The sequence below is a fragment of the Podarcis liolepis genome, assembly GCF_965112155.1.
Source record: "Podarcis liolepis genome assembly, chromosome: 9".
NCBI classification, from domain to species: Eukaryota; Metazoa; Chordata; class Lepidosauria; order Squamata; family Lacertidae; genus Podarcis; species Podarcis liolepis.
The window spans coordinates 18,753,704-18,772,792 of NC_139564.1; the positions used below are offsets into that span (position 1 = coordinate 18,753,704).

The 19,089-nt window shown below is 43.4% G+C and overlaps 1 protein-coding gene across 4 annotated transcripts in view; it reads left to right on the forward strand.

Annotated features, from left to right (window-relative positions):
• Positions 1-13,688: 13,688 nt before the first annotated feature.
• The window catches only part of LOC310685820 (melanopsin), a 46,948-nt gene continuing 41,547 nt past the window's right edge, over positions 13,689-19,089 (forward strand). For 2 of the 4 annotated variants that reach the window (XM_083458815.1, XM_083458818.1), the window contains exon 1: positions 13,689-14,190. In XM_083458815.1, coding sequence (XP_083314941.1) covers positions 14,170-14,190 — 21 coding nt within the window. In that variant the 5' untranslated portion in view covers positions 13,689-14,169. Of the gene's footprint in view, positions 14,191-14,525; positions 14,731-19,089 lie in introns of all 4 variants that reach the window. The other 2 variants (XM_083458816.1, XM_083458817.1) reach the window with 2 other exon arrangements.

Consider the following 19,089-nt stretch of genomic DNA (forward strand, 5'->3'; position numbering starts at 1 on the left):
TAGTCTATTGAACTCTCCGTGTGTGAGTATTTACACAGCATGTACAGGAGCCAATTGTGCAACAACGTAAGGCTAACTCAGAAACCTTCCAGACAACAGGCTACTGATTTTATGTTACAGGAATTCAGGTGGCAAAGTCGTGGGGCCTCTTTTCTTTATATTTCACAATGAACAAAAGACATTTCATAACCTTTACAAATAAGGAAGAGGAGGGCCAACGTGCCACCGGCATTCTGGGCTATCTGGCATTGTATGATTTTTTTGTATTCAGCAATGTCTTTGTACTTAAATTGCTTAACCCATGTAATGAACAATACTTACCTTGGCATTGTTGTGTGCTGCATACTGTCGCCTGAGGGGGGAGCTGGGCTTTTACTGTAAACCAAATAACATATAAATAAATAAAACAAGGAACAAAGCACTAAGATGCTCTCTTTTGCATGCCAAAAGTCCCAGCTTCAGTCCTCAGCATCTCCAGGTAAAATTGGGACCCTGGAAACCATGGAGAAATGCTGCCAATCAGTGTTGACAATACTGAGTTAGTAGACTGATGGTCTGATTCGGTATAATAGAGGAACCTCCTATGCTCCTGACAGAACTGCTGCTTTTAAAAATGGGGCGGGGGGTTTCACCTCTAATGCTGTGGCCTTTATAGCTAGAATGACTTTATTAGGAGTGAGATAATTTAAAGACAAGGGACGCGGGTGGCGCTATGGGTTAAACCACAGAGCGTAGGACTTGCCGATCAGAAGGTCGGCGGTTCGAATCCCCACGACAGGGTGGGCTCCTGTTGTTTGGTCCCATCTCCTGCCAACCTAGCAGTTCGAAAACACGTCAAAGTGCAAGTAGATAAATAGGTACCGCTCCAGCGGGAAGGTAAACGGTGTTTATGTTAGGATATTTCTGTTCCACCTTAAAAGGGAGCAGGCTTTGTGAGTTACAGAGTCTGGGTACTTCCAGCTCACAGGAAGTTTCTCTTTTGTATATAGCTTTTGTTTCTCTCTCTGTGCCTGGACATCGAAGCAGGCAGTCATGTTTTCTTTGTTCTGACCAACGCTGAATAAAGTTGTAAATAATGCTCTCCTGAGTGCATCTTTCGTTGTGCGAACTCTGCAAAGGGTGTGCACAGTCCTTGGAATGTGGAAAGCTATTTCTGAGGCTTATGTCGCTAATTGACTGATACTGCGTTTCTACGGGAGGTTGATGGATCGTCCGGAGACGGCGTGGAGGCATGATGGCCTTTGTCTCCCTGGCAGTATCCCAACAGTTTCCGTGTGCTGCTCTGGTTTGCCAGAAGCGGCTTAGTCATGCTGGCCACATGACCTGGAAGCTGTACGCCGGCTCCCTCGGCCAATAAAGCGAGATAAGCACCGCAACCCCAGAGTCGGCCACGACTGGCCCTAATGGTCAGGGGTCCCTTTACCTTTAATTTAAAGGCAAGAACAAGCTTAAGGATCCTGGCTGGCCTTGTGGGAGGAGAAGAAGGTAGAGAGAGTCTGCATGACCTTGAGGCAGATTATGGCTCTTTCTTGCTTGTGCATGTTGTGTCATGTCATGCCGCATGCACATTGGACCAGCAAATGAATACAGTGTTGGAACAGGAACACAATTCACTTAGTTGCTTGCTGGTATCTAGTCCTGATATTCAGTTGATGTTATTTTCTAAAGCAAAACTGAAGTTGCTTGATCAGTGGCTTTCGATGGGTAGATTTTTCTTCAGTAAGATTGTTTCTAGTGCTTCTAAATCTCACAGTATATAAACTCAGGGATGCTAAGCCTTACGGTGCCTGTCCCCTTTACGTTCTGGGCAGGCTTCTCCAATAAGGGGGCTCCGTCAGGTATTTTGTATCAGCTTCTCAGCTGGCATATTGGCTTTCATTTTAGAAATAAGCAAAACTGTACCATTTTGCTTCAGGGGACTTGTTCGGAGCCTCTGGTTTGCTGCTGGAGTGCTAAACTGATTGCACTCTGTCGATGTCCCTGTCCTATAAGTGCCAAAAAAAAAAAAGAAAAACATCACCACAGAATTTTAAGAACCATTTGTTTTGAGCAAGGAAAAAAGGAAGAGATAAAATCTTCCCCGCATTATACTGGTGCTAAGTGTTTATAGTGAACAGTTGGAATTTAGCCTACAGGGTTTGTTGCTTTTGGTGCCGCTGCTGAACGAACAGAAGCTGGGCTGCTAAGATCCCTGCAATGCACAGTGAAGTCAGTGTGATGTGGGGGGGGGGGCTGGAATATTGAGTCCTATCGAATTCAGTGGGGCTTGCTCCAAATTAAGTGGGTTTAGGATTTCAACACAAGTCATGCTTAGCATACCCCCATTGAAATCAATGGAACATAATGGCGCACTTAACTCCCACTCACTTCAAAAGCTGTACTCTAAGCATAGCCAAGTCTGGATCCAATCCATTAATTGGGCAATGCATTTGCCTCTCGTTTAATACAGTGGTGCCTCGCAAGACGAAATTAATTCGTTCTGCGAGTTTTTTCGTCTTGCGAATTTTTCATCTTGCGAAGCACCTCTTCAAGCAATGCACTCTGGGTATTAACAGTTTTAAGAAAAAGGAAACAAACTTGCAAGACGTTTTCGTCTTGCGAAGCAAGCCCATAGGGAAATTCGTCTTGCGAAGCAACTCAAAAAACGAAAAACTCTTTCGTCTTGCGAGTTTTTCGTCTTGCGAGGCATTTGTCTTGCGAGGTACCACTGTATCAGTGTCTTATCAATGCATCTGCCTCTCATTTAGTATCAGTGTCTAAAATAACATGTGATTCTGCCATGTGATCATCAGAAACTGTAGATCAAGCTGATCTTCATTTTTTTTTAATGCTATTCTTCCTGCTTGCATTTATGCAGTGTTACTCATTTGCCTTCTGTGAGGCTTGATAAAAATTTAAACCCGACAACCCTTTTAAAAAAGCAGATTCAAATATATCTAGAACACAACTGGAAACTCAATGGGGTAGAACTATGTGATTAACATTCATCTGATTAGCCTCTAGGGCTAAAACAAAATCAATGAGTGTCTGTTTGGTTGATGGGTTTTGGACAAGGAGGTAATTTTTAAGGATCGTTCCAATCAGATCTGCATCATTGCTAAGACATTTTAATCACCTTCTGCAAAGAGATGATGGCGATTATGAGAGTTTACTATGGAAAGTGTTTTGCTTTTAAAATCAACCAGCGGAAGCTTGGTGCATTGTTAAGTCTACTTGTAGGACTCTTCTGACATAAATCGGTGCTTCTACAAATTGTCAGAAATCAGGAGCTGTGATGTCATACCTCTAGCTATGCCCACTCAGCCATGTATTCTTGGTCCTGACAATCAAGTGAATGATTTATTCCACCTTCCTCGTACTTGTTACCTTGGCATCAACTTGGAAAACATAACACAACCACAGCCCTGTACATGATGCACATCACACTGAAGCATTTGATGACTTTTATATGGTAGGGACTCTGCACAATATAAGACTAGGGGAAAAGTAATGATTGCAAATGCTTTTTACTTTTTGGTGATATAATGGGGAGGGGTATAATTTATGTGCTTTTTTGTGGCACCTACTAACTTCAAATTGTTAACATAACTCAGAAGCTGTGGCTCTTTGAGGAGCTGGGTGGGAAACTGCTGTTTTGCCAGCACAGATAGGGCATGCCTTCTATAGGATGGTTTCATTCTTTCCAGGTGTGCAGCTGGAATGCAGATGAGGTCCCTTGAAAAGGTAGGCGCATTTGAAATGGAGTGACCATTGCAATCGCTCAAGCTGAGTATGAGAGAAGTAATTTGTCACAGATCTTTGCCCTGCTGCTAAGCTGTTGGACCAAGAAATTGTGGCACCTCTTGAAAAACATTCATATGCAACCACTTCATTTGCAGCTGGATCTGCTACTATTTGCAAAATGTATACGAATGCATCTTGGCAAACACATATCTATAACAAACACTGGGGCACTATCTTAGATAACTATAAAAGGAATAATTGCTTGAGAAATATTCATATGCAGTATTTCAGATGCAACTATAGCAAATAGTTAAGAATATAAAGACATAAGAAAAGCCTGCTGGATCTTTGCCTCTTTCACCAAAGTTGTACTCTGAGGTCACGTTTACTAGAGCCCAATGGTTTTTGTCCCACTGTGAGATGAAAGGCAGCACCCCATGTTGATTTGATTGCCGTTCTGGGCATTAGTACAATACTGCTCACACTTTTAAGTCATACATTAAGACAAGCACCCTGCACATCAGCTTATTGACTAGATAGAATAACTGCTGCTGCTCTAATCAGTTAATGCTCATTGCAGTCACTCCAGCTGGATATGAGGAGAAGTCATTTGTTGCAGATCTTTGCCTGCTGCTAAACCGTTGGACCAGGAAATTGTGGCACCACTTGAAAAATATTGATATGCAAGCACTTCATTTGCACCTGGATCTGCTACTATTTGCAAAATATATATGAATGCATCTTGGCAAACACACATCTATAACAAACACAGAGGGCACTATCTTTTAAAAAAAATAATCATCATCAATTAGATAACTATAAAAGAAACAATTGCTTGAAACAAAAAGAAAAATAAATCACTTCTTAGACTACATAGCTATATTAACCCGTTGTTTCTATTGGACCAACACCTTGGCGTTTTCATGATTTAAAGCACTGCACCAGAACTACACCAGATGATTGCAGTGCCTGGAGGGAGACAATCAGGTTGTGTATCCAGAGCAGGAATGACAGCTGGAAGGAGTGCAGAGAGAAATGTCATAGTGCATCTGCACCAGTGAAACTGGACTCCTTTATCTGCACTACTTCTACAGCCACAGCAGGTGCTGTAACTCTCCAATGGTTTGCTTAACCCCCGAAGGAATCCTATTCCGTAGACAGACAGGTGCCAACCAGCAACCAACACAGACACCTGGTCATTTCAGGAGTCTTCAATATAAAGTCTGTGACCTCTATCCAATATATAAAATTAAAAGCAAAGGCATAAAACCTTCTAACAGTATAGAGACAAGAGCTACAGTAGTAGATTTAGCAGCAGGACCATATTCTGATGGATGCTTAGAAATCCTGCAGTGTTTTTTGCAAGATGAGGAGTGATAACCCACCATTCTGAACAAATTCCACTGGTGGTAACTTTACTAAGCCTTCAGACAGTTACTCTGTTGTCTTCATTGGACAGAGTAGTCTCCCAACTGCCAAAATGCACCCCAGTGAGGACAGCTTTCTGGAGCTGATGAAATAATATTCCTTGCTAAATTTGCTAAGTACTTTGGAGGTCTTCAGGGGTGAGAGGTGCTATAGAAATGGAGACGCCTTCCTGATTCGCTGAACTTTCTTTTCCAGAATGAAAATAAAAATTGAAGGGATGTTGTTCAATATGTGAACAAGAGTGTTACCTATGCACATTTTTTACAACTCTAAAAATTCTGGAGTTGGATTTTATTAATATACACATTTTTTCATCACGTGTTGAAGCATGTGGCAGTGAGAGAGCGGGGCATGCAACATTCTGAATCCAAAACTGTCAGGGAACTGCCATCGGCTGAGGGGCGAGAGGGGGAAAGCCGAATGGATTACAGAGAGCCCCCAAAGATCGTGGGAAGCAGCACTTCCTCAGTGGAGGAGAGTAACCACGCCTCCAGCGGAGAGGAGCTTCAGGGCTTGGAGGAGGCGAGGTGGTGCCAGGACACTTTGCCTGGGCAAAGCGGGGAGGAGAGAGGTCCTCTGTTACCCACGCCCTCCCTGCGCAGTAGGCTTCTGCGCAGAGAGGGGAGGCACAGACTGGGTGTCAAGAAACTACTCTGCTGGGGAAGGTTTAAGGACTGCCGACTCTCAGATTCTGCCAGTGAATGAGCAAGACACAGGATAGAGGTGCTCCGCTTTCCAAAGGTTTTTATCACTGATAAGAAAGCTTTAAAACAGACTATTGCAGCATATTGCCTGATTGCTGTTGAGCAACCAACCTATACCTCTAACAAGAACTCTCAATCCATTAGGGATAGGGACCCTCCAGGACTCTCTGTCTTGCCCACAAGACTCTCCTCAGGCCACACTCCCACTGGTCCTGCTCCACACCCTCCTTGACCTGTAATAACATCCTTCAGCTGTGAAAATGCCTCTGGCATGCCAGGTGGAAGACGAAAAGTTAGGGGAGTGTGAGTCATTTGGTAAAAATGCATACTAGATGCACTCCACCTTTCATCTTGCTTTGAGATGCCATTTCCTTCCCTTCAGCTGGGGTGGGAACCTGTGGCCCTCCAGATGGTGTTGGACTTCAATTGGCATCAGTCCTAGGCAGTGTAAGTTAGTGGTAAGGGATTAGGGGATTTGTTGTCCCCCAACTTCTGCAGAACAAGCCCTGCTTCAGAACATCACTGGTTGGACAAAACATTACCACTGGACAAGAATATTGGTGATACCCAAAATTACTCATACTTATAGTAGAGTACATTGACATTAATGAGTTTAACTAACAATGAATTTCATCCCCCCCAAAGGAAAAATCTGTGGGTAAACAAATGGGATATGATTTCCTTAATGTTATCTTGAAATCTGCCTTCACGTTGGTAGCTTTGATGTTATACTTCAGCGCCTCATTCTGTTTGTTGATACTTGATCAATTAATTTCCCATTTTGCTATATCTAAAAGGTCTAAATCATCTTGCAAATGATAACACTTATATTTTAAAAATATTTTTTTCATATAATAATTATAATAAAGGCAACTTTTTACCACATTATTGCTTCAAATACCCTCCTTCGCAGGGCCAGCCCAAGACATTTGGCTGCCTGAGGTGAAAGACAAAATGGAGCCTCTCTCCATTGCATGTCCATATGCTGACCAGGCTGGTCATAAAGCACTGGCAATCAATAAATGTTCTCCAGTACACCTGAGTGCAGCAGGTTTTCTTAGGGGACATAGGGCAGGAAGTACACACCACCTTCTGTCTAAGGCAGCTGCCTCACTCTGCCCAATGGTAGGGCCAGGCCCACCTTGCCACAAAGCTTCAGTGGTATTTTATTCAGCACATCACAGCACTGTTTGTAAATTTAAATTTCAGAAAAAACTTCCTGGAATGATGCTAAGCAGATGAGGAAAAATCTTGATCTAGAAATGGTTCATTCAAAACATGTACTTTTCCAACTTGCAGTAGCTTTGAACAAACAATGAAAAATAATGATGAATGGCTGTGAAAAGCAAAAATGTGGATCATGGGGATCAAGGAGACAGATGTGAAGTAATGCCTGAAGCCTGAGGAACATGCCAAGGCACAGCTGGCTGCAAAAAGGGAAATTTAATGGAAAGAATAAGCTGTCAAGTCAAACAGTTGATTGGAAATAGCCTTCAATAGCTCATGAATGGTGACAAACAAGGTGAACAGTAATAATATATGCTATTCTTTCTTACAGTACAATTTGTCTACTCAGAAGTAAGTTCCGCTGAATTCACTTGAGATTCCTTCCAGGTAGGTGAGTAAAGAATTGAGCAGACATGTATAGGATTGTGCTCCTAATGTTGTAAGTACTTGTGCCATTACAAAGTACTTAAGAAGCAATATATGTGTGCGTACGCACACACACACACACACACACACAGAGAGAGAGAGAGAGTTTCCAAATTAATCTTAACTGGAAGGCTTCAAACTTGTTATCAACTTGCATAAAAAAGTCCCACTTGTTTTTGATGAATTATGACATAACACCCTACACTAAATTTAAGCAGAAAGTAAATTTAATCTATTCATTTCCGATTGAATTCAATGGGGCTGATTTCTGAGTAGGCATGAATTGTGCGCTTAGATTGCAACAGTAAATTGATTGTGAAAGTGAGTGTTATCAATAGAAAGACTTGTTCATTTGTGTCAGGGGTGAAGCGCCTGTGTTCCTCCAGGTATTTTTGGACTCCAACTCCCATCTTCCCTAACCATTGTCCAGTCTGTCCAGGACTGAGAGGAATTGGAGTCTACCAACATCTGGGTCCCCATACCCGGTTTTTATTTAAACTTTAGCCCTATATCACTCATCATTCACCCTTATTTTATCTGTAGCCCCCTTTTCTTTACATCCAAAAGGAAATCCAAAGCAACAAATACAGCAACAAGAAGCAAATGATATGAAACAGTATATGAAAATTCAGTTAATCACAAAATACGTAAAACAACAACAACAATTTATTTATACCCCACCCACCTGGCTGGGTTTCCCCAGCCACTCTGGGCACCATCCAAAAAAAGATTTAAAATACATTAAAACATCAGTCATTAAAAACTTCCCTAAACAGGGCTGCCTTCTAAAAGTCAGGTAGTGGTTTATTTCCTTGACATCTGATGGGAGGGTGTTATGTACTGAGTTGAACGTTCCACAGGGCGGGCGCCACTATCAAGAATGCCCTCTGCCTGGTTCCCTGTAACTTTGCTTCTCGCAGTGAGGGAACCACCAGAAGGCCCTTGGCGCTGGACCTCTGTGTCCTGGCTGAGTGAGGGGGATGGAGATGCTTCTTCAGGTATACAGGTATAAACAAGAAAGGGATCATGAAATAATAGCCCATATTTTAACCAAAAATGCACACATATCCCTTCTCCAAAAAGTCAGCATGCAAAACCATTCAGATACAACACTCAGGAAGACAAATGTACCCTACAGCCAGTGAAAGCCAATGGCTGATAAGGATAAAAATGTTCACTGCATACCAAAAAACCCTTCATTTCACAACAACCTCATACACCACAGCTGAATACAGAGACTTCATATTTAGTACTTTTTAAAGTGCTTCCTGAGATTGAACTTTGTGTGAACTTTGCAGAACGGAGATAGTTCAGTAACCTGTTGGCCTCGTGCCACTAAAAAACAGACGTATTGCACTGACTTGAAATCTTCATAAATGGGGGACTTCCGGGGTGGTGCCATCGGTAATGGCCGCTTCCCTCTGATTTGGAGGGACAGAGCTCCGCGGAAACTGGGTCTTTACCGCTACGGCGCAGCGGGGACCCCTCAAAAATCACAGGCGGGGGAAGCCTGTGAACTTGGGACTCAGCAGGCACCGTTTGCGCCCCCCCAATTGCAAAAGGAGCTCAGCAACGGGCTCCGGAGCGGAGTGGGGGTGGCGTGGTGCTGTGAGCCGATTGCTTCTTCCGTGGAGCGAAGCCGTGAAGCTGTTACCGGAGAGCGCTGCCTTTTTCTTGGGACAATTGGCTTTTGAAAACAACTACCCGTGAGTAGGATTGAAACAGATTCAAAGAAAGACATTTAATTTGGTACTGAGCGGGGAAGGTACAACCAGGAAGTCTGCTTTCCCTGCGTTGTAAATAGATCAAAGCAAAGAGACTCTAAAGCAGAAACAAAGAAGTTGCTTGGAAAAAAAGAGCTGATCTTAACATCTGAAAGTGGTTCTCCCCCTCCGGATTGCAGGAGAGGAGGGGGGGGGGAGACTGAGCTGAATATACCTGCAAAAAAAGAAGGGGAAAAGGAAGTAATAATTTATTGTTTAAAATCTGGAGACTGGCAGAATCCGAGACCAGGGAGAAGAGTCGGTGAAAGAAGACTGGAAGAAATTTAAAGACTACTTACAGAAACATTGTAAAATTAATGAATGTTAGAAGGATGTTGGATAGAAACTAAGCGGTTTCCAGCTGTAATGCTTTAAGAGATATGAAAAAAAAAGAGGTTTCACAAATGGGTAAAAGTTTAATGGTAAGGATTTGCTGAACTAACAAATCGAACTGGAATACAAAGAAGGGAGGTATGAGGAGGTCCGAGGAAATAAGTGTATGGAAGTTATGTTATTGAAATTTAATGTGTGTTTTTAATTGTTTTTTATTTTGTATGTTTCTTTTTCTTTTTTCTTGTTATATCTTAAAAACTTTTAATAAATATCTTTAAAAAAAGAAGAAGAAATCTTCATAAATGGGATGGCAAAGGCAAAGGGATTATGTGTCCATCAAAGCTTCCCCTTCGGTACTATAGTTGTGCTCTGCAAGCAAGAGAAACTCTAAGTTGCCTTTTATTATATTGTTATAAGTTTGCAGGTTGTGCAGATTTCCCAAGATTCTTAAATTTAATAAATGCTAGACACTGGATTTAGCGAAGTGCTAAAATATAGGTGAGACCAATTTCCTGGGACCAGGAAGCTGCCTGACAGAGGGCCCATGAGGAAGCGATTAACCTAACAGGAGAAGCAGAGAAGTGATCAGCACAACTAAGGCTGTGCGCCAGCCAGCAAGTGGCTGGGTAGTTTGGAAGGCGGAAATTGCCAAGGTTACGGGAGTAACGGCACAGGAAAATTGTGCCTTTTGCACCAAGTTTGGAATGGCTGAGGCTAAAGGGGAGGGGCTGCATTTGGCAGGGATTCTGGCAGGAAGGACAAGGAGTTGGGGACTGAAGGGAAACGGACATTAGATCTGTATGGAAAGCAGGAATAAAGGGATGGTGCTTAGGATGGCTGTGTTTCCAAACTGAGCTGCTCTGCAGGACTCTGAGTATATCTCAGCTGCTGTGAAGAACAAGCTGCTCTTGAGATGACATTGCTGTAAGATCTGCAGCCCCTTTATCTAAATTCGAGCATAAATATGTGTAATTAAACCATATTTCTTAAAGGCAGCCTTCACTGCATCTTACTTCTCAATGGAAATGTGACCCGGGGTGAGACCCTGGGACCCCTTGGTATCTTGGCAAAGATTGAGGGAGTGGCGTGAAACCTTTGTAACAACAATAGGTGCAAATAATGGCTGTACAGTTAAGAGTGGCAGACTTGGGGTTCTCAAATGTCAGTGGTGCCCATGTGCAATGCTAAAATCTGGTGCAAACCCCACAACCACCACCACCTCTTGTGCTCTGTTCTACAGCATTGTTGTGGTGCCCCCTGCAGCATGGCACCCGGTGCGGCCAAACCAGTTGAGCTACCCTAAAACCACCTCTGAAGTTAATTATTGGGTCTATAAACATTAAGTACATAGAGCCCGTCCACACCATACATTCGAAACCTAATGCTTCCCCCAATGAATTCAGGGAACTGTAGTTGGTCATGGGTACTGGGAATTGTGCTTTAAATGTATGGTGTGGATATGACAGAGAGCGATCGACTAGCCAAAGGTGACCCAATTAACTTCATTGCTGAGTGGGCATTTAGATTTAGGTCTCCCTAGTCCTGCATTCTGTTATGCCATTGATATATGCACAAAAATGTTAGGAAGATAATATTGCCATTGTGATATGTGTTGCTCCCAGTCCATTACTCTATATGTAAAGTGAACATAATAAGTATAGATTCAGCTATTATTTTAGACAATGGATAAGATTAATGGATAACTTTCCTAACTAAAAATAGCATGACATCAAACTTTACAGGACATTTGGGCAAAAAGTGAGACATATGATGATATCAAAATGATGGATTTATTCTCTCCTAAAATCTCTCTGACCAAGTTTTGATCGGTTCAGCCAATATCTTTGGACTTTAAAATCTCTAGGGACTTGTTATTTTCCCAGGAATATGATTCGAGGTTCTGACTTTTCTTGCTAGGAAATAAGATGTTGAAAATAGAATAAATACTGGGGTGAAACAACAAACACTTTCCACAGTTCCCATTATCTGCAAAAAGAATATCTGCAAACCTTACATCATGAGACACTTGGGGTTTTGTATGCAGCTACTCTGAGTACACTAAATGAAATCAATGGGCTTACTCTGGGTATTGTTACGAGGCACAGGTATCACCTGTGGGGGATATATCCCGGGGCCCTGTGTGCATAAGTGAAATCGCATAAAGTGAGGACCCTCAAAAAAGCCGCTAAATGTCTATTTTCTCCTGCTATCTCTCCAATCCAGAGCAAAATAACTAGAGTTAAAGCTCTGGGACCAGCTGGAGGCATGGAAAAGCAGCAGCAGCTGCTGCTGCTGCACTACCCCAGATATCAGCTGCTAAGTGGAGAGGGTGAGCAGCTTAAACAAAGCCCCAGTGTGCCTCAGGTCTCTTCGGGGCTTCCTCTGCCCTCAAGATGTCCTCTTCGGGCTCTGGGGTCTCCTCGCAAGCCACGAGGACTTTCCAGCTGTCTCCCACCATTTTCTGGTAGGATTCTATTTATTTATGTACTTTCCAGCGCTGCAGATATATGCAGCCTTGTATGAGTAGAACACAACTAAGTGCCTGTATACATCAGATCCACATATGTATGCACCATGTTTATAGATCCAATGTACACTTCTGAGAAGAATGGAATCTTTTGTGGGGAGTAAGGACATTTGTCCATTAAAAATACACCTTTAACCGTTATGCCCAATAAAGAACTTGTCACACCAGGAAAGAGAAGAAGATTGGTTTATTTCTCAGAAATGATAGAGACAAGAGAATATTGGTGTTACTTTAGACAGCAAGGTTGCAGGTATGTGGGGAGCAAATAATGCTTCCCCCACAATTTTGAAATCCTGTATCAGGAAGGCAGCAGAGTCTCTCACCAATTCCTTTCATCTGTGTGGTTCAGCAAAGGGTAGGGTTGATCCCTGAGATCACTGAAGAGCAAAGAGGCCCAGTGTGCCTCAGGTCTCTTTGGGGCTTCCTCCGCCCTCCGCCCCCTTTGGAACTGTGAGCTAACTAACAATTGAAAACCTGTAATTTAAGTATACCTTGATTCTAACTTCCATGGACAGGGGAAGGGGCTTCCTTTGAATTATTGTGTCTTCATTCTAGTGTACTATTGTGTTTTGTGAGATACATTTGAATTGAAGAGGACACTGCCTTAATTTTGGGAAGACCACATCTTTATCTTTGCAGTTCCTGAATCATAAAGTAACTTTAAAAGAGATTTTCATTTTCTGTTCCTGCTAACAGGAGATTGGTAACTAGATATTTCCGGCAAATACAAGGATTAGTGTTCCGACCATTTCTGCAATCTGTATGATCAGGGTGTTATCATAAGTGATAGGAGCTTGCACCAGGTTCACATATAGCTCATGAATTTTATTACATACAGTGGTACCTCGGGTTAAGAACTTAATTCGTTCTGGAGGTCCATTCTTAACCTGAGGTACCACTTTAGCTAATGGGGCCTCCCGCTGCCGTCATGAGATTTCTGTTCTCATCCTGAAGCAAAGTTCTTAACCCGAGGTACTATTTCTGGGTTGGCAGAGTCTGTAACCTGAAGCATCTGTAACCTGAGGTACCACTGTATTAGGTATTTACTTCTTGCATTTATATCCCAACCTTCTTCAAGGAGCTCATGGTTCTCCCCTCCTCCTTTAATTCACACAACACCCCTGTGACGTAGGACAGGCCGAGAGACAGTGAGTGGCCCAAGGCCAACCAGTGAGCTTCTTAGAATTTGAACCCTGGTCTCCCAGGTCCTCCTAGTCCGAAACTCTAACCTGCGCGTGTACGAAACTCCTAGCAAACGGCTAGAACCAGCCATAGCAAGCCCAGGGCTGGGCTAGAACTTCGCTGCCTGGTGTGTGTGTGTGTGCTGCTTTTCAACTTGCAGGGAAAGTTCCTCATAAGCGAGAACCTTTTTTAAAAAAACTGTTTCGCTCTCAGGCGGCCCAAGGGCTAGAGCTCTTGAAACCACCTCGTCGTGTGACATTGACACAAGAGAAGCATCTGGCGCTGGTGCTTGAGACTGAGCGCGCCACGCCTCACGTCCTTCCGCGGCGGCGGCGTCTCCCTCTCTCCCTCCTCGCAGCTGCTTCTGCCCTCATTTGCTTTCCCGCCTGATGGGCCCTCGGGGAGTTTGGAGGCGCGCGAAGCGGCGCGCGCGCAGGAAGAGAGGAGGGGGGAGAGAAGTGTGTGGAGAGCCCCGGCCGCGCTTTTGCCTCTCATTTATTATGATGACCAGCGCGCTGGCGAGGTTAAATAGTTGCCAAGGCGCCAGCAGCCCGACTCCATCTCCTCCTCCTCCTCCTCTCTGTCCGGGCGGGAACTAACGACCCCACACAACAACTGCTGCGAGAGGAGAATCACGTTGTTCGAAACAGCTTCGCCTTCCTTCTCCCTGAGGCACTTTTCTCCCTGGCCGAGCAGCTCGAGGCGGCGGCGGCGAAGCCGGCCACGGAGGTCTCCGCCCCCTGCCCCCTGAGGAATGGAGTCGGGGGAAGAGTGAGAGGGGAAGCGGGTGTCGTTGGCTTCGCTCCTCCGGCGGCATCTGCGTTGGGGCTGCGGCGGCGGCGGCGGCGCGGGAAGCATGGCAGAGGCGCACGAGCAGGTACAGGCGAGGCGCGCGGGCAGGTGGGAAAGGGCATTCAGGACGAAGAGGCTCCCTCTTCCTCCTACGGGACCCAGAAATGGAGTTTTCCTCCTCGGACACGGGCACGTAGGTGGGCCGAGGGAGATGCATGTCGAGCTGGGGGTGGGGGGTGGGCGACGACTTTCTTTCCCCACCCACCGGCCTCTTCGTGGGTCTGGGGCGGGAGCGAAGGAGTTTCAGTGTGCAGAAGAAGAGCGCCCCAAACAGCCAATCTCAGGGGCGCGCTGCGCTGCGAAAAAGTGTCTCTCACTGCGTCTTTTTTTTAAAAAAATGCATTATATATTTATTTAAAGGGACTTGCTGCCCTTCTCTCTTCAGTTTGAAAACGAGACGGTCAGAGCAGCTGGCGTCGAAACGCAACAATTAACCACAAGGACGAGGTTTCTGCGAAGTTCCTAACATCGCAGCAGACTCCAACAAGCTGCACACACTCTTGGCCGCACCTGGAAAACTTGTTCCACAATAGCACAGTGCGTCTCTGGGTGTGGTTGCTCAGAAGTAAGTCCAGCTGGGTTCAGTGGGTCTCCTTTCCAGGTAAGTGGGTACAGGAATGCACCCCGGTAGTGCAATTCTAGCCATAGCTACCTGGAAGGAAGCCCCATTGAGTCCAGTGGGAGTTACAGGATCACAGCCTTATTCTTTTAGTCTTTAAGGTGCTATATGATTTAATGGTCAGGGGCCCTTCACCTTTTTGACTCTTGCACACTGTGCATTTGTCTTTGCTGGTAGGATAGAATCCCATCTGCTCTCATTCCTACTGATGAGCAATTAGAGGTGTTTCTCCTGAGCTGGGGATTGCTTTAGAGGGAACTTGGGCAATTTCTTAGGGAAACAAGGTTTGTGCCACTTGGCTTCATAGCTCAACATTTCCGTTGACTTTTATAGGGAGACTCTGCTCTGCACCCTTTGTGAGTTGTAGATCATTTTGAGGAGGAGTCTTCAGAACATGGTGGTGATGAAGTGGCAAAGTGATCGAATTGTTGCGTGGCATCACTGAGCTCATCCCTCAGACTGGCTGTGGTGTCCACTTCAGTAAAAAGAAAAACATTACATAAAAAGGACATGAACATTATTCAGAGCGTATTCATTCATTCATTCATTCAGGATTGATTTTTATGCTGTATTTGAGAGCATTCCTAAAAAATCTTCTTCAAAGCAGCAAGATAAGTGACTGCACTGTGGTCCTTAAGATGTTGCAGGTTTCCCACTTCTATCAGTCCAAGGCAGCATAGGAGGTGATAAGGGATCATGGAAGTTGTTTTCCATTAAGTTCTGGGAGGGGTTTGCAGGTTCTCCCCCTTTTTTAAAAACAAAGAATGGCTTACTCTCTTTCCCTGATTTTAAATAAAGAACTGTGATTATGTGATAAAGTTTTTTTTAAAAAAAACAAAACAAAAACCAACCACAGGAATATTCACTAGGAAAACTTAGATGGTTTATGGGTCAGGTCTGCAGCACAGAAGAACTCCTGTCCTAGAGTGGCAGGGACAACCCAGTAAGATGGGCAGGATATAAGTAATAAATTATCACCATCATCATCTGTCAGGCTAGTGAACCATTGCAACTCCTTGTGTCCATGTTGTGGTTTATAAAGTTGATGGGAGGATATGAATATTTTTGTTGTTTAGTCTTTTAGTCATGTCCGACTCTTCGTGACCCCATGGACCAGAGCACGCTAGGCACTTCTGTCTTCCACTGCCTCCTGCAGTTTGGTCAAAGTCATGCTGGTAGCTTCGAGAACACTGTCCAACCATCTCATCCTGTGTCGTCCCCTTCTCCTTGTGCCCTCCATCTTTCCCAACATCAGGGTCTTTTCCAGGGAGTCTTCTCTTCTCATGAGGTGGCCAAAGTATTGGAGCCTCAGCTTCACGATCTGTCCTTCCAGTGAGCGCTCAGGGCTGATTTCCTTAAGAATGGATAGGTTTGATCTTCTTGCAGTCCATGGGACTCTCAAGAGTCTCCTCCAGCACCATAATTCAAAAGCATCAATTCTTCGGCGATCAGCCTTCTTTATGGTCCAGCTCTCACTTCCATACATCACTACTGGGAAAACCATAGCTTTAACTATACGGACCTTTGTCGGCAAGGTGATGTCTCTGCTTTTTAAGATGCTGTCTAGGTTTGTCATTGCTTTTCTCCCAAGAAGCAGGCGTCTTTTAATTTCGTGACTGTTATAGAACCCCTAAAATGATTTATAGACTAGTAAGCTGGGAATAGCATTAACTGATCTGATGGAAAGTAGCTATTAATAACTATAATGATTTTTTAAAAACCAAGATTGAAAACAAACATTGTTCAACTTATAATGAATATACAGTCGTACCTTGTATCCCAAATGCCTTGGTATTCAGACGTTTTGGCTCCCAAACGCTTGGAAGTGAGTGTTCAGGTTTGCAAACGTTCTTTGGAACCCGAACGCCCAACAACACTTCTTTGGCTTCTGATTGAGTGCAGGAGCCTTGTCTTGGTTTCCGAACATTTTGGAAGTCCAAAATGGACTTCTGGAACAAATTCCATTCAACTTCCAAGGTATGACTGTACCCTCTTAGGTTTTCTAGAAGTTCAAAATCTAAGGCCAGCATTACTGGAATCATTAGTATTTTTTATTAAATTTGTATATCACCTTTCATCTGTAGATCTCAGAGCAGTTCATAACATAAAAATACAGTATAAAAGAACAGCTTTACAAAGCCTCACAAACCATCATGATGATTATTTTGTACTTTTTAAATGGTGTTTTAATTTTATTGTATACAAATTGTTGCACATTGCCCTGACATTTTATGAGATGGTGGGGTTTAGATACTTTTATAAATAAATAAATAGTTTTACCAGCAAGGCTGCAGCTATGTTCGTTTGATTTAAACAATTTTAATGCTGTATTTTATGTTGTTCTAACCCACCCTGGGACCTTCTCATGAAGAGTGGGTGGTAGTAGTCGTAGTTGTGGTAATAATAATAATAATTAATAATAATAATAATGTAGACTGTGTGTTTAAATAGGCACTCTAAATAAGAATACGTCTTTAGATTTCTACTCTGTCCTGTCACAAGATTTTTTCTTATATCCTTTCAAGTTTGTTTTTAAAAAGAAGAGAGGTGGATGTTGCTTTATGCATGACTTAGAGCAAAATTTCTCTATTTCATAAATTACCCTGCCAGGAACAAATCTAGGTTTATTCTGTGGACTCTCGAAGGAGCCAGTTCTCTGATGTCATATTTGAATTTCAAAAACACATACCTAAAATAAACATATGAAGAGGCCCAAAGTGCCAAGTGAACCTTGTTTGAGAGCTGCAGACAAGTGGTTAATTTCCACTCCCTTGTGTTCATTGAATGGGCTGGAAGATCTTTCCATTCTGCTCATCACAGGAGTCTGTACCCCTATGCTTTGTGTGAGTTATCTGTGCTGGGAATCAGTGTTGAAATGTTCCTTTTCTTCATAAGGTTTTGTTTCTTTTGGACTTTATCCCTTCACATTTTATACTTTCCTAGGTTCACCAGGCTCTGTTCCTTCTCTTAACCTTTACTTTGATTTCTTTTGTACTCTGGGCAAGGGTGACCACTGGCAGGTTAAAACATTTGTCATTGTTTTATCCCATGCTTCAAGAATCAAAGAGCACAAGAAGAATCGTCCTGGTTCATACCCAAGGGTTCGTCTAGTCCAGTATCCTGTTCCAGTCATCCGGTTACTTCCAGGAAACCTACAGGGTTTGAAGGCAACAACTCCACACTGTCCTGTCTACACTGCCTTTGAAGTTGGAGCTTCCATTTACTTATCATGGCTAGTAGAGGTTGATAGGCACCCTCCATCAGTATGTCTAATTCCCTCCGTAAATCTATCTAAATCAGCAGCCATCACCATGTCTTGTGGTAGCAAAACTCGTACTGTTTCCCCCTGAAGATTTTGTTTGTTTAAAGGCTGTTTAGGAGACAGGCTTGGACTGAGTTGGCGAGATCTATGGACCAGCAAGATCACTCTCTGCTTATATAAGAGAAAATGCACATAAGGTTTGTCACGGGTGGTGTATGACCTTGGTCAAAATATTTCGTGTTACCTCCAAACTAGCTCCAGAATATTGACATGTCTGTGGAGGCAGTTCTGACTTGAATCTTTTTCTTTAGCTTAAAAATATTTGGAACTTGAATCATTTCAGGAGAGGGGGAATACATGCCACCTATGAGTGCTAAAAGGTACTGCAACACATGATGCATTTCATGGTGTTTGGTGGAACAGCAACATATGTAATAATTTACAACAGGAATCACCAGCATTGTGCTTTGAGATCTGGAAGCCTTGAAGAAGTAATATGCACTGATATTATATAATATTTTATTTCCTTTGATTGCATGTTTTGTACTACTGCATGCCTTCCCCCACACCTGCTAATATATTTACGGTATTTGTGCTTGAGTGATGCCAGATTGGCTAATTAGGAGCAGCGTTCGGAGAACTGAACTCTAGCTCCCCTTTAGTATGTGATCCTAAAAAGATGCTTGTCCAAGGAAATTGCCCTGTGTGGAGGCTTTCCTGGGCTGGTGGCATACTGAGGCTGTTGGTTGCTGCTGTCCTAGTATAAGAATCATTGCTAGTTTCCTGCACCAAAGTAAGAAGGTGTTTTAATCTAGCTGTATCCCATATACATTTGTGGACTGTTCTTATAGCTCTGGTGAGGGGATGAAAAGCCTTTGTGTATGAAGGAGCCCCTGATAGTTTAACTGGCATGTCTTCATACAATAACACTCCAAAATTATACGTCTCTTTTTAACATTAAAAATATTGTTTGCTCGCAAGACTTCTGTAGATGGGCTGGTCCATGTTATCTTAGCTTGTTGCAAAATACAGCTTAAAAAAAT